The sequence below is a fragment of the Spinacia oleracea genome, chromosome 6, assembly GCF_020520425.1.
Source record: "Spinacia oleracea cultivar Varoflay chromosome 6, BTI_SOV_V1, whole genome shotgun sequence".
NCBI classification, from domain to species: Eukaryota; Viridiplantae; Streptophyta; class Magnoliopsida; order Caryophyllales; family Amaranthaceae; genus Spinacia; species Spinacia oleracea.
This window is the reverse complement of record NC_079492.1, coordinates 142,530,119-142,557,546: the sequence shown is the minus strand read 5'-3', so window position 1 is coordinate 142,557,546 and position 27,428 is coordinate 142,530,119. Positions and strand designations below refer to the sequence as shown.

The following is a 27,428-nucleotide window of genomic DNA, read 5'->3' as shown; positions in this document are numbered from 1 at the left end:
AGTAACCTAAAAAAAAACTTCGTTTTTCTCTCTCCTCGATGCTCTGCTGCTTCTCCTTCCTCCACATCATTAATGGCAATTCAATGCCCCTGTTAGAATTCATTGAACAAGGGTTGTTAAAGTCGAATTTAAAGCATCTCATCATTGATTAAGATACCAATTATCTCTCCTCTGTCATTTTCGCTTGATTTTTACCCAAAATTGATTTGTCATTTTCAAGAACCCTAATTTCAATAGCCAAAAAAATTGGAGAAATTTGAGCAAAAAAATTAGGGCTTCTTCTGTTACCTTGTACGAAATTGCACGAAAAGCAAAAGGGTTGCGCGAATTTGGTTGATTTGAACTGCAGAGAAGAAATTCGTGGAATGAATGAGGAAGAAAATAGCGATGCAAAGCTAGAGAGATAATCAATTTTTTTATCCCAGTAAGTTAGTTGGGTCAAATAGGGGGGGGGAATTGGAGGGAATGATTCAAAAAAAATTAGTTAAAAAATGAACATGTGTTGAACACGTGTCGGACAACGTCGAAAAATAGGCGTTGACCACCGGAAAATAGCCTTTGGTCCTTATTCACGACAAAAAAAACCGAATTGGGCCCTATGTCACAACCTTTTTTTTTAAAAAGGTCCTTTATCACAATTTTTGTGTTTTAAAAGGTCATTTCTGACAAATTTTCCTTAACCTTTTAAAGAAAAATGTGACTATGTAAGATTGTACGACGTAAATTCACCCTCTGAAATATACGATAGACTCTGCTCACGTTAATTTTAAGTTTTAATTTTGTTTTCCAATATCTTTTGTTAGTCCGTGGAAACTTTGGTTATTATTGTTAGCCTGAATTTCACTTATACTATTATCTTAGCTTATCTTGTCGACTCCTACGGTAAGTTATAAAATGTGCCTTTAAAACGTATAGACTTTTATCTTCTACGGAGTACTTTGTATTATCTTATACTCCCTCCGTCCCTTAATACTCGCACCGTTTCTACTTGACGCGCTTGCTAATGCACAACTTTGACCACCAATATCTTTAACTACATATTATAAAAACTTGTAAAAATATTAATATTTTGAAAATATATATTAAGATGAATCCAACAATATATTATATATTAACATTTGTTTTCATATACTAGAAATAAAATAGGGTCAAAGTGAATTATGTAAATAGTGCGAAAAGTCAAAACCGTGCGAGTATTAAGGGACAGAGGGAGTACTCCATTATCTTATTTTATCTGAACTCATCTTATATTATTTTACCTGAATTTATTAATGCTTATTAAGTTTGAATATCACATCGTTTGGGATAAAGCCGATAAGAATATAGAATTAATAAATTTTTTTTAGTTGGATGACTTGGATCCACCTCTCTAAGGAAGAAAACCTTTAACCTTGCTAATTACTCCATCCGTTTCGAAATAATGAGGACAATTTACCTTTTCATTCTTGTCGATGTAAATGTTTGGACATTAATATCTCTAATTTTGTATTCGTAAAAATTATAAAAAATTGATATTCCGAAAGTACATATCGAGATGAATCAAACGAAACACTACACAACTACTCCCTCCGTATTTATATAAGAGATACATTTGGCCGGACACGAGTATTAAGAAAAAGAATTGAATGAAATAAGGTAATACACAAGTGGGGTTGAGTAGATATTTTAATAAGAAAAACAAGTGGGGACCATGTAATTTTAGGGAATAGGGGTGGGGTGGGGTATAGATATGTTATTTAATTAGATGGTGGGGTTGATAAATTACTAAAAATGGCAAGTGTATCTCTTAAATAAATACGGCCGGAAAAAACAAGTGTATCCCTTAAATAAATAAAGAGGGATTATATTTTTCCTTACCCATAAATCATAAATGATATTCAAATTAAAATTTTTGAATAATGTTAAAAATAAAAGTGTCTCTATTATTTCGAAACGGGGATAATACAAATTACACCAACTAATTATATATATATATTAAAAAAAAAAAAAAAAAAAAACCGTTAATCTGGAAAAGCTGAAAAAGCCTCCGCAACAACGCAATAACGCATCACCCAAACAGTGAAGGAGGAGCCACAGCCACGTGACAGTCTTAAGTAATTCATGTGTTGGCACAGTCTCATTGGATAAAAGCTGATAAAATAGTACGGAAAAGTGGCCCACGTGTGTACGGACGAGCCAATCACCGTCGATGATCAAAATCTTTTATTACACCTCTTTACCGATTCACTGATGTATGACTGGTAAATTTCGTGCAACACACTAAAAATGCCAATCCGAAACCGGCAACCGACAGTACTGTTTCCTGTTTACATCCCACCTGCCCATCTTCTCCTTTCTCTCACTTTTAGGGTCACCTGCTTCTATGGGTTGTCAGTTAAATAATTCTGTTAACTCACTCAAACTTTCACTAATCCAATGTAAAAAATTAAAATTAAAATGTCTTTTACTGTTTACTTTGTGGGTTTCTTCTTTATTTTCTTATTGTTGTCCAAATTAAATAATTTGAAGGTATCAACTTTGTTGAGTTTTGAAAGAATCCATATTACACAAGGAGTATAAAGTTACGATTAATTTTCAACCCGTTAACAAAAATGTTCATTTAAATTTTGTGATTTTGTACGTACATATTTAGACCTAATTTATATGAAAAAACAAGGAGAAAAAACATTTAAAAAAAGCAAAGGAAAAAAGAGTGTTGTTTGTACTCTATTCATTCTATAACTAACCGGTTGCATAATATATGGTCTATATTATGACACCACCAGTTATAAAATATAAATGGTCTTTAAATAGAGGGTTGGAGGATAAAATTCATTTCAGTGATTACTGTGTCATTGTGCGGCTAATGGAAAAAAGAAACATGTTTAACCATTTCTTAGAATAAGATCTCATACCAGTTTTAAATCTATCTTTTATTCATGGTTAGGTTTTGATAGTACAATTCGATTTTGAATAATTACCAAAAGATATGCTTTTAAAAATCATAATTTTTTTTCCTAATCCTAATGGTTTATAACTTATTTCGTTAATAATGCAATACCAGCTAAGATTCAGACCAGGTCAGGAAGAATCAAAGAAGACCACACTTGACCAAGCAAAGAGAACATATTTAATGTTTACTAGCTTAATTTTGAGCTCGTTCATAAAACGGGCGGTTGTATAGTGGTTGTTCAGATGTCTTTTAAAGTTTTAATTAGTGAGTACTTGTGATTTTTGGTAATATATGAATTAAATAGAGGTGTAATTTGAAGGTTGGAAAAATATAAAAATTATATGTTGAATATATTGGATGTTAAAGGGGTGGAGTGAAAGAGACTAATGAGTATATTAGACTATTAATAACTTGATGTTGAATAAGAAAAATGGAGTGGAAGAGGCATTAGAAGTTGTAAATCATAGAAATAATAAAGAAAAATTGAAAAAAAAACAAAACAAAATGATGGATGAAAGGAGATGCCACATGACTTCTAATAATATACTCCGTATGGTGTTCCTTTTTAAATGCTAGGTATAGATGTATTTTATTTTGGATAAATCATTTTTTACCACTTACAAAAATCAAGAAATTATTTTTTACTGCCCAAAAAACTAAAATTTGTATTTTACCACCTAAATAAAAAAATTAAAAATTACTTTTTACCACATAAAAAATAAAAAATAGATAAAACCGTTATGTGGGGGGCACTAATTCAATTTCTCTCCAAATTTTACACCTCCTTGGGATATTTTAAAAATCCTGCACCATCCTCTCTTATTGTCATTGAATTTTGTCAATTTTGTGAATTAATCGGAGGAAAAATCATGTGAATTCACGGAAGAGAAGGAATGAAATTGTGGAAGAAAAGAAAATTTCAGAAATATTATTGTTATTGTGCCCCCCCCCCCCCCCCCCCCCACCCCCCCCACCCCCCATACATAATGGTTTCATCTAGTTTTTAATTTTTAGGTGGTATAAAACAAGTTTTAATTTTTTTTAGGTAATAAAATACAAGTTTAGCTTGTAGGTTGTAAAAAAAAATTGATTTTTTAAGGTGGTACGGAGTTAAAAAAAAACATTTTTTTCCTTTCCTTTTATTTATTGATTATCTTTAATTCGATATTTTTATATATGAGCTCACTCAATCAGATCCAATACAAAATCGATTTTTCAAAAATATTTCAATTATATCATTTATAAAAATGAAATAAAAAAAAATTGGATTAATAATTACTCCCTATGTCTGTCGCTTTTTAATGTTTACATTTGGTATTATACACGCGATTTAACAACTCAATGAAGTGGATAAGATTCCTTCTTTTTTATTTATTTAGGCAACGCGAGCATATTTCGTTTTTAACATTGTTTTCACTTTTATCCAAAACATACCATTAGAAAAGTGTGAGAAACTTAATGTCCGAATGAATTTAATTGACTAAAATAATTATTTGCACAATGTTTGACAGAACATTTGAGAATTTTATATTACAGTATAAATAAATATTTCAAACGTATAGAATAAAAGGAACGCCTAAATTGAATACGTAAAGAATAAAAAAGGACGGAGGGATATTATATTAGTCAGGGGTTGTATTGAATTTATGATTTTGTTTTAATTGAATAGTGCTACACTGCTACTAGTCCTATCTGAGCCTACACTATTTTTTGTTTCCCTTATTTAGTTTTCACTAATTTCATAAAAAAATCAGTTCAATAAGTTGAGTTAACTTCAAATAGGTTCGATAAGATAAGAATATGAAAGATAAACGTCACAGAAGGTCAATTTACAACTAAAATAAATTATGGTTAATTATTACTCCCTCTGAATCTAAATGTTATTCCCGTTTCCTTTTTTAGTGTCCCAAAATAATCTTCCCATTTCTTTTATTTCCTTTTTAATCTCTTCCTTGTAATTTTAACTTTGTAATTCTATTGGTTTATTAATAAAAAACCTTGTAGTCTCATTGGTTGGTTTAAGTTTGGATGGATTAATGAGTTGACATTTTTATTCCTTAAATTCTATTGGTTCAACTATTTTGTTTTCTTGTGAAAATGGAATAAAAAAGCTACAATTCCCCATAAAACTACATTAATAATAGTTAATCTTACAATATTTCTTTTACCTTAATAACCGCGTAAAATTACAAACGGGAATAACATTTAGGTTCGGAGGGAGTAAAAGTTTAGGTAGGTTTAAGTAATTAAGTTCAGACAAGTAGAAATCAAGCGATAAAAGACCTAATACTCCTTAGTCCGTATAAATGATTCAAACTTGTTTTATGTTCTAAGTACTCCGTATAATCTAGACATCTAGCAACAGGCCATTTAAACATTTCTAGGGAACAACCATTACTCCATTAGACTTAATGTAATCTTAATTTTTTTAAACGGAGACTAATATAGCCTACAAAGTATGAACAATTTTTTTGTTTTGTTTTGTTTTGATAATAAGTACTACATATTAACTTTATTTAAGTTTAACTTGAAGTGGAACTTGTTTATTCAAGGTGAAACGAATAATGCTAACATATCCTATTACTCCGTATGTGGTTCCTTTTTTTTTTTTTCTTGGGCACACACTATTTAAGTTCTTTTAAATAGTTATCCTCTTTTGATCTTAGTTTGGCTAAGATTTATCTTGTTAACTCAAAAAATAAATAACTTCTATTCCCATGTTAAATGTTACCATTGATTTCTCTAAAAAATGCCGATTATTTTGAATTGTAACATATCGTTAAAAAAAGACATATATATCATATCATAAAGTATCTATTGGTACCAATTGCTTGTTGGTTCAGTGGTGATTGAGGCTGAACTTGGTAGAGAGAACCCGTGTTCGAACTAGATTATATTGAAAAACTTTATCTACGACAAGCCTCAACTCTTCGACCCACATTTGGTTATTAAGGATACACAATCTATACTAATATATTAAAAGGCGTTTGTGAAAACGTATATGAGTCACGTAGACTCCCTCCGTATTACGCCATGTCACCACTTATGTAGCAAGGATCGAACATCAAACCTCATGGATTAAAAGTTTCACTTACTAACATCTTAACTAGCTACAATGTTTGTCATATTTTCACATATAAATGTAAAATACAATCTTTTAAAATTGGGCACATTTTTAGAAAACGTAAACCCGACTAAAAGTAAAACCCGGAGCAACGCCCGGACTACACACTAGTTTATACTCAAACTATGTTTCTTCCTTGTTTAACAATAACATGGCTTAGTTCTATAAATTTGTAACTCCTAATTTCATGAGCAAATGAGAATGTCGAGTAAAACACACTCTACATATTATTATTCAAAAATAAATACGACTCTTTGCATTGGTTATCCCGAAACACAATTTTTTTCTTGACTTCTCTAAAAATTTAACAAATAGGTACTAAATAACACCGAATATTTGACGAATTCCCCTTTGTAAAAGAAGCATCAAACAAAAAGAAAAACCCAAATACAAAAATGATTTATGGATTTTCAGAGGATCCATGGATATGGTACACCATTCTTCAACTAGTAGTCTAGGGAGTAGTCCCTATTAGGAATCCATTTCTTTTTCTTTTTCAAAAAAAGAAATTGATTACTCCTATTGGTCTAGCACCACCATGTTTGGACCATGTGAAAAAAACAAAAAATCTCAAAATTCATAAACAGGTAACAAGTGTAACCATACACGTGTCAGTTGTCACCCCACTGTTGGAATCGCACCAGCTTGATAATTCATCGAACTTCCCAATTACGGAGTACAAGTATTTTTCTATTCTCCACAAAATAAAATATTCAACCAATCAGGACTCTCCTAATTGCACAATATACACAATATTCTCTTTTTATCCTTTTCCATAATTAAAATAAATTTTAATAATAATAATAAAAAAATTGCTTTTTCGGGTTAGGCTATTTCCCCCTCAGGTTTCCATAAAAAGAAAGAGATTAGGTTCTGGCCTTCTGGGTCCTCCCTCAAGGTCTTTTCTTCTTTCTTTTAATTTTTGAGGAGAGAGAAACTGCAAACAAATTATAAAAGTGGTAGTAGAAGGAAACAGGGAACAGTAGTGTCTTTGTTTCTTCATTATTCTCCCCCACAATCCCACCAAAATTTAAAATAAAAATTTTGGGGTTTTCTTTCTTCTTTTTCCATTTCTAGGGTTTTTATTATCGATCTCTATATCTTCAATTTCTGGGTAACCTGTACCGAATCGAAAGCTCTGGATTGATTAATTAATATTTCCCAGACGAGACGAATTGATTGATTGAAGATGGTGAGAGGGAAAACACAAATGAAGAGGATTGAGAATGATTCAAGCAGACAAGTGACTTTCTCAAAGAGGAGAAATGGGTTGCTGAAAAAAGCTTTTGAGCTTTCTGTTCTTTGTGATGCTGAAGTTGCACTTATTATTTTCTCTCCCACTGGTAAACTCTATGAGTTTGCTAGCTCAAGGTGAGCATTTTCATCAAATTCATATTTGTTTTCGCCCCAAATTAATCGCAACATTTTTTGAGCAATATATAATTAGTATTTTTTTAAATTATTTTCATTATTTACCGCATATAATACTGAGATCTCAAATCCGCGCTAACTCAAATTCACAATAATTTTTATTCCATCTCAAACTAATTGCAACATTTTCAGAATAACAAAAATACTGAAATAACCACAAAATAAAATTTTTAAAAAATCATAAATTATTTATTGGGGATTGCATTAATCTTCAAGTTCATGAATTGTTTTCATCTTAATTTTCACAAAGAACTAGGGAATAATTAATTATTCAAAAAAATAAATAAATTAAGAATCTTTGGTAATGTTGGGAAGGTGGTCCAAATAAAATGTAGATACAGTATTATTACCACAGTTAGTAATGAAATAAGTGGGACATTTAACATCAGATAGTACTACTAGTCTACCTATTTATGTCGTCTTTATTTAATTTGATTTTTCTTATTTTGGATATATTTGATTTCATTTTATTGCATAACATATGTGTCAGATCAGTATATATATTTATGACTTTAAAGTTTAAAGCTTTTGGAAATATATTTGTTATTCATTTTTATATTTAATTTCATTTTAGGCAATGTACTTGAATTGGTTTATGTATATTCCATGTTTGAATTAAGTGGGATAAAACTCTTCATTTTCAATAACTTTGCATTAGTCCTATTAAATCTAGTTTCTATTTCTGAAAAAAGTGCCTATAAGAATGTATTGTGTATTCCTAAGCTAAGTCATCTTTCGTACTTTCTATTTTGGGATGTGTAAATCCATATTGAGCAACTTTTACACTAATTAAAATGGAAAACTTCCTTACTCTCTATTTTAAAGTGGTTTATATCATATGGAGATGAACTTTAACACCCTCTTTGTGGTTCATTTTTGCTTTTGAATACCAAAATTGATAGTAGTAAAAATGAGATTTCATGTGACATATGCATTAGGTGGTTGTCGAGCTTTACTTTAACTCTCTTTACATATAGTTACATACTCGAAGGTACAAGTATCTATATATGGACTAACAATCTGATTATAACACACATACGTGTATGGAACAAATGTATGTTTATGCATATGCTAAATGTCTAATGTTTAAGACGTACGTGTCTAAACTTAAATGCTAAATGTATAAGTTTAAGTACTTCTTTGTTAAAGTACTTAAACTTAGTAATTTTGTGCTAAATGTCTAATGTTTTATTCCAACTGTCTAATGTTTAAGAAGTACATATCTATATTATTATTAAAACTCCAAGGCAAAGAATGTCATCTCGTCATGCATCTCATATAATTTTTTTGATCATGAAAAAATGTTAGTTATAGGTTTCAAACCTGTGAACTCTCATTGGTTAGTCACATACTTTAACCACTACGCCACAATTCATTTTGTTGTTTCTTGTACGTGCACAATTATATTAAGTCGATATAATGAGAAAAATGATGTGAATAGTGCTGACCACATCACTAATTAGTCATTACTTTTACGAGTCAGTAATCTTTAATTACATGTTAAAATTTATTAAAGCATACTCAAAGCAAGATATATTGTAATGTAACAAATTAAATTAGACTCAAAACGAGTTATATAATAATATAATTAATCCATTTTTCTACTATCCGGGACATCGCCCGGGGCACTAACTAGTTTTGTTACTCCCTCCGTCCCTTAATACTCGCACCGGTTTGACCGGTGCGGAGTTTAAGACATTTGAATTGACTTATTAATTTAATGGGTGTTAGTTGATAGTGGGGTATTTTTTAATATAGTTAGTGGAAAATGTGTAAGAGGTGGGGAGTGGTGAGTGGAGGTGTGAATTTTTAAATGATTTTTTGTAGGGAATAGGGGTGTATGTGGGATTAGTAAGTAAGTGTGAGAAATAATATAATATTGGTATAAATTTCCATTTATAGAAGCGGTGCAAGTATTAAGGGACGGCCCGAAAAAGAAAGCGGTGCGAGTATTAAGGGACGGAGGGAGTATCTCCGTATATTTTACTACGTAATTTGTACACCGTACTTGATAACATAAACGTATAAAACAATTCTTTCTTTCTTGAAGATCTAAGCATTAAACATGTGTTTTGGTCTTGTAAGTAACAAAACAGTGACTTAGGGAAACCACAATCGCTAACTGCTGTACCCGGGTACAGCCAGCTCTGGCTGTACCCCCCAAAAACGACACGCTCATATTGTTTGTTCATTCTTGTCGACTGTTTGTTCTTTTTTATTGTACTGTTTGTTCATTCTTATTGTACTGTTTGTTCTTTCTTGTTGTACTGTTTGTTCTTTCATGTTGTTTTTTAAATTCATCATCAAATTTTCATAATTGTTGTATATTTTGTTCTTTCTTCTGGAATTTTATGTTCTTTTTTATATTGTTTGTTCTTTCTTGTTTATTTGTTTGTTTATAATAATCATATGGTTAATGTTCATAATTAAACTCTTCATTAATCTTTTATTCTTTCTTTTTGTATTGTTTGTTCTTTGAATTTTATGTTCTTTTTTATATTGTTTGTTCTTTCTTGTTTATTTGTTTGTTTATAATAATCATATGGTACGTTAATGTTCATAATTAAACTATTCATTAATCTTTTACTCTTTCTTCTTGTATTGTTTGTTCTTTCTTGTTGTACTGTTTGTTCTTTCTTGTTGTTTTTTAAATTCATTCATCAAACTTATTGTTGTATTGTTTGTTCTTTCATGTTGGCTTTAAAATTCATCATAAAATTGTTCATAATTGTTGTATTGTTTGTTCTTTTTTCTGGAACTTTATGTTCTTTTTTATATTGTTTGTTCTTTTTTGTTGAATTATTTGTTCTTTCTTGTTTATTTGTTTGTTCACAATAAATATATGGTTAATGTTCATAATGAAATTTTTCACTTCATTGGTCTTTTATGTTTTTACAAGCGCCTATATTGTTTATTTCCAAATAAATAAATAAATGTTCATTTTCAAAATAGTAAATGTTCATTCCAAATAAATAAATAAATGTTCAATTCCGAAATAGTAAATGTTCATTTCCGAAATAGTAAATGTTCATTTTTGTAGTTTATTTCCAAATAAATAAATAAATGTTCATTTTCAAAATAGTAAATGTTCATTCCATATAAATAAATAAATGTTCAATTCCGAAATAGTAAATGTTCATTTCCGAAATAGTAAATGTTCATTTTTGTAGTTTATTTCCAAATAAATAAATAAATGTTCATTTCCAAAATAGTAAATGTTCATTCCAAATAAATAAATAAATGTTCATTTCCGAAATAGTAAATGTTCATTTTTGTACCAGTATTTTTTCTTTCTTGTTGTATTGTTTGTTCTTTCATGTTGGCTTTAAAATTCATCATAAAATTGTTCATAATTTTAGTATTGGCTGTTCTTTTTTCTGGAATTTTATGTTCTTTTTTATATTGTTTGTTCTTTTTGTTGAATTATTTGTTCTTTCTTGTTTATTGGTTTGTTCATAATAAATATATGGTTAATGTTCATAATGAAATTGTTCACTTCATTGGTCTTTTATGTTTTTACAAGCGCCTATATTGTTTATTTCCCAATAAATAAATAAATGTTCATTTCCAAAATAGTAAATGTTCATTCCAAATAAATAAATAAATGTTCATTTTCGAAATATTAAATGTTCATTTTTGTACCAGTATATTAATGTTCATTTTAAACAACACAAAACGACATCGTTTTGGATGGGGGTACAGCCAGCTTTGGCTGTACCCGGGTATAGCCAGCTTTGGCTGTACCCGGGTATAGCCAAAAATTTGCGGGGAAACCATATCAAATCTCATAAGTGAGTTAAGCTGAAATCGAATAATGATATTGAAAAACTCGAGTTTGTTGCATCAGGTAATGGACATGTAAGTCAAGCTTGCAGATCTATCACTTTTTTCGAGTATAAGAAGGCAATAAGCCAACTTTGGCCGTGCCAAGATCTGTCTTGTGGGAGTTTTGGTGATTGAGGTGTTGCTATCTTAGAGAGTTTTTTGGGTATTTAATTAATATTTTGTTGTTTTAATCCGATGCTTTAGGTTAATTCAACTTGGATTACATACGTGTGTAAGGCTGTAAGGGCATGTTTGATATAAATTTAGGAAAGAAATGGAAATGAAATGAATAAGAAGGGGCAAAGGTGATGTTAACTATTACGGAGTACCATTATAAGTTGTTTGATATAATTTGAGAAATGAATCACTTGTGCCAAATAGGGGTTGAGGAGGGTAACGATTTTGTTACCATAGGATTGAGAAAGGTAACAAATGATGGTAGCGGTTACTCTTAAGAAAAGGAATGTGTTACCACACATCTCGTACCAAACATTAGGTAATGAAAATAGTAAAGTGATTCCATTTCCACCACTTAAAAATGCTATACACATGCTCTAACTTCAAGTGTGTTTGAGCTCGGGCTAGCCCGAGGTATGCCTTGGATTTGAGCTAGCTTCACGCAAACTTGTGTGTTTACTTAAAGAGTAAGGAGTTTGTGAAGAAATGGAAGAATTTGAATCTTTAATGACAACCTAATAACGACGGGTCAAAAATCCATAAAAGCCTTTTGCGACAGGGCTAAAAACTAAACAAAGACGAGAACAACTGCAGCAAATGTCTTTAACAACGAGATTTTTCATTAATGACGGTCCCCTTTGACAGAAAATCTATTTGTTAATCAATGATTACTGGCTTTAAGTGACGGGATTTCCAGTCGTTAATAGTACAATTTCTTGTAGTGGAATGGAAAGATATTGGAGAGATCTATGTAACTATGTTCCTTCCCTTTCTAATCCGCTAATAAACTAAATCCATCCAGTATTGGATTTTTTTGGAGAAAAATGTAACACGTACGGAGTAACATCATGATAAACTCCATACGAAAATGATAAAGGTTGCAACATGCAACCTTTAAGTCGTATCACAATAATAACATGACATGCTTATGTGTCATGATTTAAATTGGAAATTAAAATATTTAACTTATATTATTTATTATACATGTTATAAAAAAAGGTAGGAAAATCTTAAGATTCTAATTTGTTTATTTCCTTATTCATATCGGCTACCTTATTTATATATTTTCATAGTAGAAATATTGCATTGATAGTAAAAATATTATAACGACGTGTATCCTACGTGGTGCCTATATGTACCAATTAAATTGCGACACGTAAGATTGCGACAACTAATGTTGTCGCAACTTGCGACCTTTATCATCGTCCAACTCCATATAATTCATCTGTTTGTTATCAGTTTCATTTATCACGTTTGCCAATGTATAAGTTTTACAATGAATATTTGTATTAATAAAGTTAAATTATTTAAGAAATACTAGTAGCCTAGTAGGTAATTTAATTGAATACATTGAGATGAATCTAACAATTGTGGTTTTGAGGTGTTGCAGTACAAGCAGGACAATCGATCGATATCAAAAACATATGAAGGAGCTGCGTGGTGTGAAGAGCAAAGTGTCGGACAGAAACATGCTGGTAAGTTTTTCTTTCTTGGTTCATGGCCCTAGCTAGAGGATTAGGTCAGGTTGTACTACTTATTAAAACATTGAAAGCGACATTAATATTGTGGAACTGAGGGAGTAATACACCTATGTTTCTCGAACATTGGCCTCAAGAAGTCAGCATTTGAGTGTCGCCTTGACATGGTGGACGATGATCTAGCTAGTATTATCTTGACGTGGTGAAGTGTATTCCATTGATCAAATATATAGGAATGACAATATGAGTCTTAATAGAATTAAGAGCACCAATGTGTCTAGAAGTTTATATACATTAAATATGTATCATAAGAGATTAAATCTGAATACATTTCTATCTCTATCACATGTGTTAAACTTGGATGATTATGTCTACAAGAAAACCAACTCCATTTGCACAAATAGGGCTAATAGATGAGAATCTGACTAGAGCTCCGTTTGGTTTGGTGTAAAACGTTTCATTTGCATGAATTGAAAAATATTTTTCAAGTAAAAGCACAATTTTAAACTAGTTTTTTTTGCTTCGTTTCTTGAAAAGAAAATTAAATGAAAAACAGGAGAAGAGAAAAGAGTCATGAGAAGAAGTAATTAAGTACTACCTCCGTTTTATAAATTTATTTACAGTTACTATTTGCACAAATATTAAGATAAAAGTAGAAAAGTTGGTTGAATATAATATAATATGGATAAAGTACGAGAAATGGGTAAAAAAGTGGGTGAGTGTAAGAAAAAAATGAGAAGTGAGAGAAAGTGAATGAAAAATTGTATATATTTTGGAGTGACAAGGGTAAAGTAGTAAATTTTCATATCAAAATATGGAATAAAGTAAAGCGTAAATAGCATTATGAAACGGACTAAAACGAAAAGCGTAAAGATCATTTTAAAATGGAGGTAGTAGCTAGGAAGAGGTAGGTAAGGAAGAAAAGTCGAAAAGTGGTTCTCCTTCTTTTTCACCTTTGATGGAGTTATGAAACATTGTTTTTTTCATCCATTGCTAAACCAAACAACGTAAAATGATCGTTTTACACCAAACTAAACGGAGTCTATGAGTAGAATAAGTTAGATAAGAGTCCTGAAATTGGTCTTGTATCCTTGAATAATACTCACAACATACATTCATACATTTGCATTTAACTGAGAGTGATGGATAGCTCAGTTGGTTAGAGCTTCTATCCCGGTTCCAGGTGATCCTGAGATCGATTCTCATCCCCGCCCTTGTGGCTCATTCGCACAAAAAAAAAAAAAAAAAAAAACATTTGCATTTAACTACACTTACGGCTGCCACATTTTTCATGCAGCAATTCAAGGAAGATGCTAATGAACTTGAGAAGAAGCTAAAGAGCCTCGAACTTTCTAAAAGGTTTCATATCAACTAACCGTATTGATAACTTTTGTGAAGACGAGGTCGTTTAACTAGTATTTGTGTTTGTAGGAGGTTACTTGGAGATAGTCTAGAATCGTGTTCCATTGATGAGCTTCAAGATCTTGAAAAACAGTTGGATAAAAGCCTTTCCACTATCAGAGCTAAAAAGGTATAACTCATCTTCTAAATTCTAGGTTACTCATTTTTCACTCTGTACCTACATGGAGTAATACCAAATAGCAACTGATCGAGTACAGACAGGTAATTCAAGATGGGAATGAACTAATTAGAGAATATACATTGAATTTTCCCTTATCGGTTTAGGATATACATATACAGTATATTTCCTCCGTTTTTTAATACTCCCAATGATTGGACGGTTTACATTACTCACAAAGTCACATATTCTATATAACTAATTTTGGTGATTTATATGTAAGATAAAACAAATTTACACGTGATCTTGTTGGATTCTTCTCAACATGTATTGTCAAAATATCGACTTTTTTTATAATTTTTGCTTGAAAAGGACTGAAGTTATTGATCCTAGTACACAGTATTTGTTTTAATCAATTCACTACTGTTTTTCTCAGAATGCCTTGTTCAAAGTGCAGATTGACAAGTTGTATGAAGAGGTAAGATCAACTGTTATTTTGAGAATTTTGCAAGGGTTTAGGGATATGATTAATGATTTAGTAATTATCTTAGATGTTAATTCGCGGTATTTATATTTTTTGCATCCTCTATTCTGTAACCCGTAGGAGAAGCTCTTGCTCAAAGAGAATGCTCGGCTGAAAGAGAAGGTAATTAATTTCTTTCATTTCATTAACTCCATCCATTCAGACTATAAACTCTCTAGGCTATATTTAAAGATTTTGTTGTCATTTATATTCATCTTCCAATATTGTACAAGTATGATTCTTTGTAGAAGGTAATTTTAGAAGCATAATATTTAACTTACTAAATTAGAAAGAAAGTCACACATTATAAGAAAAACGACCAAAAATTAAAGAAATATGACTTATTGTTTTGAGACAGAGGAAGTACTGATACGGAAGTATTAAGTTGCTTACAAAAGTTGTGCAGAGTATCGGATACTCTATCTTATTTTGAGTCTGATACGGAGTATTAAGTTGCTTACAAAAGTTGTGCAGATACTCTAGCTTATTTTGAGACAGAGGGAGTATTAATACGGAGTATCAAGTTGCTTACAAAAGTTGTGCGGAGTATCTGATACTCTAGCTAGCTTCCTAAAAGTATGAATGTATGTGGCACGATCATCTTGATAAATCATGAGCTAGCTAGATGCCTTATATTACATGCCTAGATGTGGCTAGCTACATGATCTTGATAAATTAAGGGGCTAGATGCCTTAATTACATGCCTAGATGCAGCTTTATAAGATACTTGACCTATAATATACATATGATTGTAACCTAGTGTATATATACGTGTTGTTGCTGATCTGAATTCTGAACTCGATCGATCAACGTTACAGCTTCAGAATTCATTACCAGTTCCGCTAAGCGTACGACAACCAACAGATGATGATCAGAGGAACAACGTGCAAGACGACGTAGAAACCGAGCTGTTTATAGGTCTACCGGAAAGCAGAAATAGTCGATGTCTTCCATAGACAGACATAATTAATTTGACGAATTTTTACTATAACAAAATGATTTGGCTCGATCTGTATGTTACGTTTCTCATTTACTTACATTACATCATCAAGTGTATGTCTCAAGTCTCAAGTCTCAAGTCTCAAGTCTCAAGTGTCAAGTAGTGAAGTCTGAAGTCTGAAGTTAGGTTGTGAACTTTGAAAATCATGATCATTTCTACTTTGTGGGGTTTGGCTGGTAAATAATAATGTATTCCAGGAGAAATGCATGTGCTATAGAGTGAAAGAGATGAATATGTTGGTTGTATGTTATTGGTCTGTTGTAATACTTCACTAATTATTGTACAATTTCACTGTCCAGTACGTTAACTTTGCTTACTCTTTTCATGTTGCACTTTGCTGGTAAATTGGTAATCTGGTACTAGTTATCGGGTTTGGTGTGGAGAGGCCGGGTTCGAATCAATGGATCATATGGTGTTCAGATATAGTCATAAACTCATGATGCACCTTGTGCGACTTGGACAGGCCGGTAATGAATGTTAGTAACTCAAACATTTTACTAGCTTAGGACCTTAGGTTTGCACGGACCGACTAGGCGGTTAGGCCATGTCTATTTCAACATATTTTTAGGCCTTGTTCGGCAAAATTAGCGGTAGCGGGTAGCGGTTAGCGGTTAGCGGTTGAGTAGCGGGTAGCGGTTAGAGTAACTAGTAGCGGTGAATAGTAGCAGGTAACCGTTAGCTGTCAAAGTAGCAGGTAACTTATATGAGTGTTCGGTAAAAGTAGCGGTTGATATTATAAAATAAAAATAAAAGCTAGAATATTATTTAAAACTTTATTATAAATTTGTCAAACGCTACCTTAAACGCTACTAATTTTAACGTTTGACAAAAGCCACCCAACCGCTACCTCAACCGCTAACTGCTACCTAAATCGCTACTTTACCAAACACTTACAAATTTTACAAGTAGCGTTTTGACTAGGTCAAGTCAAAACGCTACCCGCTACCTCAAACGCTCCCTGCCGAATACGCCCTTACTTAATTCAGATAAAATAAGTTAAAATAAGTTCATATTCTGTATAAAATACGAAGTAATTAATATGTTGATACAAAATATGTTTTTAATACAATTTCACTCTATTAATTTATTTCAGACAATATAAGTTTTTTTCAAACTAAATAAGGGTGAGTTATCCCTAATCATACTCAACCTCAATCTTCAGACTTTACCATGTCAATTTTCATTATTTTATCTTTATTTAGAGTCTTGTTCAATATTATTTTTACACATTATCATCAAACTCACCCCAGATGCCCAGACTCACCTAAATTCCTAATATAATATTTTAGGTATATATCGATCTATTGTTGGTATATTTTCTAATAATATTGAAATGGTATTTTCTTATATGCAATAAAGTAATTTATAGTTCGCCAAAAAAGATAAAAATAAAACTTAAATGTAAGTAATTTGGAAATTGCATACACAACACAATAAATAAAAAAATCTACAACACAATCACTCAAATGGAGATCCATAAACAAGCTTCTTGGGTGATAATTAAAGAAAATTATGAAAGTTGTTCAGTACCTTCAGCAAGTTTCCGGTAGTTATGTTATGCTTCAGATGCAACATTTTTCTGCCATGGTAAGAGGATTTACAGTTTCTTGTTCAACATCAGAATACCAATTCAACGAAGCATCAAGTATACAAAATTGTTTTTTCTGTGGTTGTTTTATTTGATATCACAGGAGAGAAATAATAGAAGATTCAAGTTTACGAATAGAGATGCTCTTAACATTATCAAACAAGCTCAATGTTGGACTTATGTCAAGTGCTTAAACGTTAAGAAGCTAGCAAGCTACGGACCTTAGTTTTTGAGTTTTGTTGTTGTTTTGTTTTTGACTTTTCTTGTTGTTGAAGGTTGGCTGAGTTTTTGTATATTGTACTTACACGTTTCCTTTTGGTAAGCTTCGCACCTTAGCTTTTCAGTTTGGTTGTTGTTTTGTTTTTGACTTTTCTTGTTGTTGAAGGTTGGGTTGAGTTTTTGTATATTGTACTTACACGTTTCCTTTTGGTAATAAAATTTCTAATTTACAAAAAAAAAAAACAAATGAAACCAAATAATACATAAAATAGCAATTATTAAGCTAGCAACTCTTCCAAAACGTGATCAAAGGTGTTCCATCAAGTCATGTTGAACTTGTTGACATTGAGTTCGGTTAAGGAATTCAGAAGTGCAACAAAAATAATACAGTCGTTGAAGTACATCGAAAGTAAATAAAAATATAATTAAGTTTTTTTTAAGGGTAAAAATATATAATTAAGTTTGATCTGGTGGCATGATTTGATTTGTTGGGAGAAAAAATGGGGTCTTGAGTAAGTCTTATGTGAGTATAAGGTGATGTTTGGTTGCACTTGAGAAATTTCCATATGTTTTAACTTCCTAGGAATTGAGTATTATTATTTGGTTGAGCATGAGAAGTTAGAATTTTCATGGGAAGTTCTACTTACCTAGTGAGGACTAGGTAAGCAACTTCCCCCAAACTAGAACTTCTTATGCACATGTCAACCAAACAACCTCTTTGCACTTCACTTCCTAGGAAACAAAACTCCCATGTATTAAAATGTCGACCAAACTAGCCTTAAGATTTTCAAACCCATCTCCAGACTCAGTTTAGCTTTTATCACATTATCCCAAAAGTCTATCCCCACATTCTCCTCCAAACTTTCCTTCACACTAAGGATAACTCACAGAAATTCAAATAACATAAAATCTAACGAGTAATAAAAGAAAGTCAAATAAAACAAAGCTAAATTTTGAATAGACAATAATTTTGAATCAAAGTTACATCGATCTCTTTTATACAACATCTGATTTGCCTATTAAAAACATATCCTTCTCCATGCATATTGGCAATAATGTTAAAAATCGTCCAATAAATCTTCTTTCCTGCTTGATAGCGTTGACTTTACCCTTTTTTTATTTTATTTTTTATTATGAAAAATGAACATTGAATAAATGATTGTTACAGAGTATTAAGACCGTATGGAGGCTTAGACCAAGTCAAAAAATAGAGTTTTTTTTAATAATATTTTAAATTTAACATTTGCATTTGTTTTGTTTTGTTTTATTGGGTGGCGTTGACCGTATATAGCAAGAAGCATACGTAACGGCAACTCTGATCCATTACATTTCATTTACCACCATTCTTTCACCGCACCCGTTTTTCGTAACCGCCCTTCCTCAACCTCTCTCCCGGCCACCACTGCCGGCGACGGACGGCGGTGATTATAGCGGCGTCTCCGTCTTCTTCTACTACATTTACCGGCGAGTTTTCTCTCTCTTCCTTTATCCTGCTAGACTCCAAATTAAGGTTCTTATTTTAATTTATTGTTGATGAATCTACCACATGCTAATTCCACCAAAAATTTCTACAAAAAATAATTGTTCTCCATGATTATTATAGTTTAATTAATCTAATGCTATCAATTTTATATTTAATTAGCGAATATACGAATAAATAATTAAATAAAGACGAAGGAATAGCCATAGTCTATCCTTTTACCCAGTTGTTGACGAATTAATTAAAATAAAATTGGAGATGTTTTATTCAAATACCTGTGATTTTGTCTTTTGCATTTTGTTTGGTTTATTTTCCGCCGGCTGTTGAACAAGCTTTTGTGTTCTTCGTCAAAATTATTAATTTTCGAGGCTGAATTTTCAATTGTAATTTCCGGCTCATTTTTGCTTGAAGGTTTGTTTTGAATTTTGAGTTTGATTGATTCTTCATGAATATTTTGATTCGGTGTTGTCTTTGTTCAATTTTGTATGTATGGTAATGATTTTTTTTTTTGGCATTTGTTTGTGAAATGGAATATGTATGTTATGGTTCATAAAATCTAAGATGAGTTTGTTTGATAGCTTGTTGATTTTCTGTCCTTGAATTGCACTCTGTTGCATTGCTTTAAACCGTGCCAAACTTAAAATTTAAGGCTTATTTGTTTCTTGGGTAGAAATTGCTCTGTCCAGAAATTAATTGGCTGGGAATTGGGAAAAATGTTTTGCAATCATGATTAAAGGTTATGGATTGACATTTGTAATAAAGTTTGCAGAAATCGATTTCCCCATTTCCCTAAACGGAAGCTGTTTCTATGTAGGGATTGCGAGGGGAGGAGTTACTAGGAATGCAGGGAGAGGGAGACTAAGATTTTTCTTCTGTATTAGTAGAATGGTAGATATTAATATACTATCATGTGTGACTTATACTATTTTTTTCCTTTTGGGAAGGGAAAAGAAATGGGGTGTTTATTGTTGAAAGCATCAAGTTCTGAGAAATCTATGGACTCAAGAGTTTTCATATGACCAAATAGTATTTTGGGAAAGAGCAATGGGGTGTTTGTTGTTGTTGTTGTTGTTACCCTTTTGGAATGTTATTGTGTCAATCGTTTTCTTTTTTATAGTTTATGTGAAGCTGCATAGCAAATATTGGTAATCCAGTTTAGGAAATTGCAGACTTAGGGTGTCCTTTGATGAAGTGAATTCAGTTTTCTTCTTTTTTTACATCTATGTTCATCATAAATAAAATTCAGTTCTTATTGTACTATATGAACTAGGCGCACAAACATAAGAATTTCATCATTGAGTGGGACTTCTCTTCCCCCTGTGTGAATAGAGTAAGAGTTATTCATTGCTTATGACCTGGTTAGAGTGTTCCCGTTCACCTCATTAAATATAAGAACTTTATCTTTTAAGGGTTAGGGGAGAACAATATTTATAAGCCTTGTGCCTCAGGTTAGGTCGCTGCTTTTTCAGGAGATTTGGTTTTGCTTTTATCTGGAAGTTTTCTTCTTTCCTTTTGTTTCACCATGTGAGGTTCCTGGGTTTCAGTTAGTTGTTTGCGTACATTTATGGAGGATAAGTTTTCAAGAGGGGATAATGCCATAGAGCTTGACGTTAACTCTGGTCTCATAATGTATTCTTCCTGGGGTACGTTCTTGCTGTCTTTCGATGCTAGAGAATAAGTGACTACTGACTAGGTTTTCGTGGCAAAACTTCTTCAAGATTGACAACTACGAGAACTGGTTAAAGTCATGAAGTTACTGTTTATGTTTAATGAGGTGAAGGGGTAGTTTCCAGAATGAATCTCAGCTGATAAAAGAATATGATATCAGAAGTGGAGAAAAGACAAGAAGGATAAAAATAACTTTCAGTTAGGTATTTAAGTTATTAGCATGACTTTCACTTGCTTTAGTTTCTTCAAATAAGCTTTCAAACTATTTTAGGAATGGGCCTGCCTATTGTCTGTCCACCAATGTATGGAGCATGAAAATACCTAGATTATATAGAATAAAGAATATGGTGTGTTATCACTGGAAGCAATCATGTCCTGATTTGATGCGTATGAAATATTTAAATGTACTGAGTTTATAACATGGAATTTTTGGGGAAAGATTTGCTTGTGAGAAGGTGCTGTTATGAATAATTGTTCGGGCTGACAATTGATGACAAAATCTCCTTTTTAAGTATTTCATAACTTGACTTTATGGTGTTCATTGGAAAAACTTTTTTGCCAACTTTAGTCTAGGATCTCGTTTGTGGCCCCTTCTCATATCCCCCACTACAAATTTCTTCTAGCCACAATCAGATTATGTTTCATTTAGAGCATTGTGTTAATACAAGACAGCATTTTCTCTTCTTTTCGGACCTTTCCTATGTTCATGGACTCATGGGTGTGTGGTGTGTCCATTACATTCTAGGTGCGGTATCATTTGCCCAAACTTCCTGGTTTTTGCATGGAACTTACGCTAAAAGTATAAGTTGCTTGATATAGTAACAATTTAATATACCTGTTGAGAAGTTGAGAAAAACTGCAGTGAATAGTTGTTTTCTTGCCCCCTCCATTTGTTCATTTATCTTCCTCTTTAGCCTTGAAGAAAAAAAGTTCTTTTCTGAGGCATTTCTTGTGATGCATAATCATGGCAGATCAGTGAAAGGGACATAATATGAGCTGCTTTGGCTGTTTTGGAGGAGATGCAGCCCATAGGCCTGCAGACAACGGAGGTGGTTACATGCCCAGAAACTTGGCAGGTATAATTTTAGTCCATGCAGCTTTCTTGTTTATTTTGTAATATATGATGCCTTTATGCATATAGCTGAGAAGCACAGACAACACCCCCCCCCCCACACACACACACACCTTAGAATCGAATAAAGAGATGGAATTGTAAATTAGAGTTTTACTCTGTGTTACAAGGAACGTGGTACAGACCCCATTCCTAAACGCATGTGGAACCGACCAGATCCACTGAACCTTTTGAGCCGTCTGAACAAGCCTATGACCCAAATCACTGAAGATTTTTTTTGCTTGTCAGAGAAAAGCCCGTAACATTGTTGGCTTCGTCCGAAGCTTAGTGGAGATAGAGGGAAGGGAGGAGAGTGAAAGCGTCAAAAACTGAGTTTCCTCTTTTCTTTTATTTTTCATTTCGTTTCGGGGCGTACCCGATTCACTAAGGGTTGCGTTCCGCATTTTCGATCCCGTACCATGAATTGTGTCGTACCACGTACCATGTAACCTTGATTTTACTTATCTTACTACTGTTGTTTACTTGTTTTACTCGCCATATTATTGAAGATCATTATGAGTTCACTAGTCGTCTTGTCCCAATTGGATTGTCTTAACTGCTGGGGATGGGAAAAAAGCTCTGCCTCAGTATGAAATCACACTAACTCACTGGTTTTATTGGTTACTTGAAAAGTTGAATCTTAAAGATACTCGTATATCATACTGAACAAAACTGGAAGTCTGTGAGCAGTTGTTTCTGTTTCCTTTAATACACGCACGCACATGTGTATGTTTTGAAGTTCTTGATGTCCATAAACATGATTTCGTGAGATGGTTTTAGACATTCTTGGTTTATTTTCTTTTCCATATGCGGTTACTCAGCTGTTTCCGTGTTCTATTTGTATGAATTTTAATTTTTTTTAGGGAGAGATGGAATGTATCAGTTAGTTGATAATGCACCTAGCAAGCCTCCAGTGAGAGTCCAGCCTATAGAGGTCCCTCAAATTTCTGTGGATGAACTAAGGGAAGTTACGGAGAACTATGGATCCAATGCTTTAATAGGGGAGGGATCATATGGTAGAGTGTACTATGGGGTGCTTAAAAATGGGCGTGCAGCAGCAATTAAAAAACTGGATGCAAGCAAACAACCAGATAACGAATTTTTAGCTCAGGTTCAGAACTTCTGAAATCATATTGAAAATTTATACCTTCTATATTTATCTGCTTAATGCTCAGCTGCTTATTTGACTTTTCTGTTTGCAGGTTTCTATGGTTTCAAGGCTAAAACATGACAATTTTGTTGAATTGCTTGGTTACTGTGTTGATGGCAACCTACGCATTCTTGCCTATGAGTTTGCATCAAATGGATCTCTGCATGACATCCTTCACGGTAAGCTGGATTCTTTGTTGCGTTGACTTTGGAGCCTAGAGGCCTTCAATATCTTTTGTCCATATTAAATTAGTGGTTTGCTGTATGCAAGAAATTTTGGGCCTTATTTTTGTCTTGAACCTTTTAGCTTTTGGTTCTTACAATTAGCTTTGGTGCTAAGTTGGATGTTTTCTCATGTAAGGAGTGATCACATCAGTTGTGTACTTAATGTCTTTGATCGTTACTCATTAGTTGGTTTGATATCTTAGTGCTGCAAGAATTTTGAACTTTTAACCATCTCTCTGTGCGAGTTTGAGTAATTGGTGCTTTAACTGCTAAGGACTCTGTTGTTCATATACGTAGTATTTGTTTAGTAGTAAAGCTTTTGAAAATTGGAATGCATTTTCACAGAAACTCTTCTAATTATTGGTTTCGTCAATTTTTATGTTTTCCTGTTATATTTTGTTTAGGGAGGAAGGGTGTGAAAGGAGCACAGCCTGGACCTGTTTTGTCGTGGGCTCAACGTGTTAAAATTGCAGTAGGTGCTGCGAGGGGACTTGAGTTTTTGCATGAGAAGGCGGTTCCCACCATTTTTCATCGTGATATCAAGTCTAGTAATATACTTCTCTTTGATGATGATGTTGCTAAGATTGGTGATTTTGATCTGTCAAATCAAGCTCCCGATATGGCAGCAAGACTTCATTCTACGAGAGTTCTTGGAACTTTTGGCTACCATGCACCAGAGTAAGGACTCCAAACTTCTTTTTCCTTTTGGAGATGTTCATAGTATGTTGGTGTACATAGCTAACAAAAACTGGTCTTTAAATGATATAATAATCATTTAACATATTTCAGTTCTCATGTAAAGAACTGGCTGACTTCGGCATACTAGCGTGGTGGGTTTGGGATGGTTACTTAAACCAAAACTAAAAAAATTATAATGTATGGATGGCCGGATAGTCTTCTGGTGGTATTGTGATTGAATCTGCTTGACATCCTGAAGAGCCTAAAGCCATAAACTCCAATAATGACAACAGGCCTAGTAAGCCTGGAGCTCATGCTTCATTGTGATTACAGATGTAAAATGATTTCACCAAAATACCCTTTCTATGACTAGGTCCCTTGCCCTCGCTCACCTTTACTCATTGCTAGTAGGCTATGATGGAAAATCCAATTCTAATACAGAGTATGTTAATATTTGGGGAACGCCATACTTTTTCTCGGCCTACTAGGTAGTACTTCCTCTGTTTCAATTGCAACAAAGCTCCTTAGCACTCGGTTTAAGTAAGAGGATAGAAGGGTAAATGGACGTACTAATCAAAATAAACATAAAATACCGGTGGGTGGGGTCGGCGTGGGGGTGGGGGGGGGGGGGGGGGTTATTAACTTAATAAGTTATTTTATTTACTTTCTCCATTTACCCTGTCAAACTATTTTAACATTAAATGTGAATTGTAATGTCCATAGGTATGCAATGACCGGGCAGCTTAATGCCAAGAGTGATGTGTACAGTTTTGGCGTTGTCTTGCTTGAGCTTCTCACTGGCCGGAAACCTGTTGATCATACATTACCTCGTGGACAGCAAAGTCTGGTGACATGGGTATGCTATTTGGCTACGATATCTGATTTCTGTATTACATACAAATGACTAGGAGTTTCTCCTAACACAGTACACAAATTTTGTGATGTCAGGCTACACCTAAACTCAGTGAAGACAAAGTCAAGCAGTGTGTTGATCCTAGACTCAGCGGAGAGTATCCTGCCAAGGCTGTTGCGAAGGTATAATTCTTTCATGCCTTTAGTGGGCGTTTGGTTCGCAAACTGGTATGGGGTTGGGATCAGGAATGATTCAAGGTGGTATGGGTTTAGAACTTGATTTTTAATACCATGTGTTTGGTTCGATTTGGGGATGGTTTTTTTTCCTTTTGTTTGATACCTGGAGTAAAGATATGAGCCATACCCACCTCCCCCTAGGATTCTAAACTCCATACCTTGGGGTTTGAGGTATGGGTTTAAAACTCTTAAAATTTTCAACCAAACACATGGTATAGGTTTAGACAATTCTAAACCCAAACCTCATACCTAGAATCCGCAAACCAAACATCCCCTTGTTGTTTTTCCTTGTTTGCCCAGAAAACCAATTGACAGTTTTTACTTGTTAGATGACATGCTTTGTTTCCCTGGCAAGTTAATTCTGTTGACAAATGAACTACTAATTCCAGAATCTATGCTAATACATGGGATCATTATACAGATGGCTGCAGTTGCTGCATTGTGCGTACAGTATGAATCTGATTTTCGCCCAAACATGAGTATAGTTGTCAAGGCACTACAACCCCTTTTGAATGCTGCACGACACGTTGCCAATAATGGTGTTCCAATCTAGTGAACTATCTGATCTCTCTCTTTCCTCACCATTTTTTGTCTCAATATGTGCTTATGGTTTTTGGTAATGCAAGGTATACATACAGAGATTAATTTTCTGGAAGACGGATACATTTTTTTTAGTTTGTGCAGTGTTCTGTTTGGTGGATAAGCTATAATTTGTGGTTTGTTCATAATATGATGATTGGTTTATTGTGGGGTCTGGACATTGATGTCGCATTATCTTAGAGCATACCCTTGGATTGAAAATATATACAAGTGCGAAGTAATTCATCGTATGTTATACTCCTAAGAAGCGATGACTGATATGGGATTGTGGCCAAAGTTTGGTCATAAAGTTTTTACTAAGGCCTGTTTGGTTCATTATTAGTGAAGGAAAGGAAGAGAAAGGAAGGGAAAGGAAAAGTAAGGGAGATATTTTATTTTCCTGTGTTTGGTTCTAAGGGAAGAAAATAAGGGGGAGAGAAAGGAAATGTAAATGACAGCTTTTTATTTTATCTTTCATTTCAAATTTCTCCAATATTTTGGGAGGAAAGGAAAATGAATTTTTTATAAAGGATATTTCCTTTCATTTCCCATCAAATCCTATGTCATTCATCTAACCAAATATGGGAACATAATAAAAAAAAAATACTCCCTCCGTCCCTTAATACTCGCACCGCACTTGCACCGCTTCTATAATTGGAAAATTTTACCAATATTATATTATTTCTCACACTTACCTACTAACCCACTTACATCCCTACTCCCTACAAAAAATCATTTAAAAATCACATCCCCCACTCACCACTCCCCACCCCTTACACATTTCCCACTAACTATATTAAAAAAAATACTCCACTACGGAGTATCAACCAACACTCGTTAAATTAATAAGTCAATTTAAGTGTTTTAAACTCCGCACTGGTCAAACTGGTACGAGTATTAAAGGATGGAGGGAGTACCCTTTACTTTCCTTTCTTTTCCACTCAACCAAACAAAGCCTACGTGTCTACGCTTGTTTGAGCTTTTAGTTTGACCATGTTTTTACGGTTCTTTATATTATATGGATATCTGAACATCATCGAGCGGGGTATTTTAGATTTTTCTCAATAAAATATTTTACGAACATTGTGGCAATTAAATCGTGGTTGTGTAGAGATTGATGCCCCTGCAGGAGCTATACGAATGAATAGTTCGAATTGGTGTGATTTTGAGTTCATTTAATTTGGATTAACGCTAATTCTGTTGACTTTATTGTTGTTTAGGTTACTTTGGTTTAAACTTGATTTAAATTTTTTCTTTTCATTGTTTTATGGTTGTTGTTGGTGTAGTATACTATATACTTCGTATTTATTAACTTTTTTACTATTTAATACTCCCTCCGTCCCGGAATACTTGACCTGTTTTCCTTATCGGGTCGTCCCTTAATACTTGACCTGTTTCTAAAAATGGAAATATTCTAACAATATTATATTATTTCTCACTCCACCCCTATTAACCCACCTACCCCCTACTCCATACAAAAAATAATTAAAAATTCAACCCCTACTCTCCCCCAACCCCACCCCTTTACACATTTTCCACTAACTACATTAAAATAACACCCCACTATCAACTACTACCTATTAAATTAAATAAGTCAATTCAAGTCCCTTAAACTCTGTGCCGGTCAAACCGG

General features: G+C 33.1%; 2 protein-coding genes across 5 annotated transcripts; both read left to right on the top strand.

Annotated features, from left to right (window-relative positions):
- The first annotated feature begins 6,914 nt into the window (after positions 1-6,914).
- LOC110784350 (agamous-like MADS-box protein AGL19) lies at positions 6,915-16,325 on the top strand. Its single transcript, XM_021988792.2, has 7 exons — positions 6,915-7,427; positions 12,880-12,964; positions 14,265-14,326; positions 14,399-14,498; positions 14,923-14,964; positions 15,091-15,132; positions 15,828-16,325. Exons 1-7 carry the CDS (start codon positions 7,246-7,248, stop codon positions 15,963-15,965), a joined length of 651 nt encoding a protein of 216 aa, XP_021844484.1. The 5' UTR covers positions 6,915-7,245; the 3' UTR covers positions 15,966-16,325.
- A 2,798-nt stretch (positions 16,326-19,123) lies between these two features.
- Positions 19,124-25,974, top strand: LOC110784351 (pto-interacting protein 1). Of its 4 annotated transcripts, none has more exons than XM_021988793.2 (8): positions 19,124-19,280; positions 21,936-22,040; positions 22,939-23,186; positions 23,278-23,404; positions 23,854-24,127; positions 24,851-24,983; positions 25,076-25,162; positions 25,638-25,974. In XM_021988793.2, exons 2-8 carry the CDS (start codon positions 21,956-21,958, stop codon positions 25,767-25,769), a joined length of 1,086 nt encoding a protein of 361 aa, XP_021844485.1. In that variant the 5' UTR covers positions 19,124-19,280; positions 21,936-21,955; the 3' UTR covers positions 25,770-25,974. The 4 variants fall into 4 exon arrangements, with proteins under 4 accessions (XP_021844485.1, XP_021844487.1, XP_021844486.1 ...); XM_021988795.2 differs by having other exon boundaries at positions 19,126-19,326; XM_021988794.2 differs by lacking the exon at positions 19,124-19,280 and adding an exon at positions 19,522-19,707.
- The last annotated feature ends 1,454 nt before the right edge of the window (positions 25,975-27,428 follow it).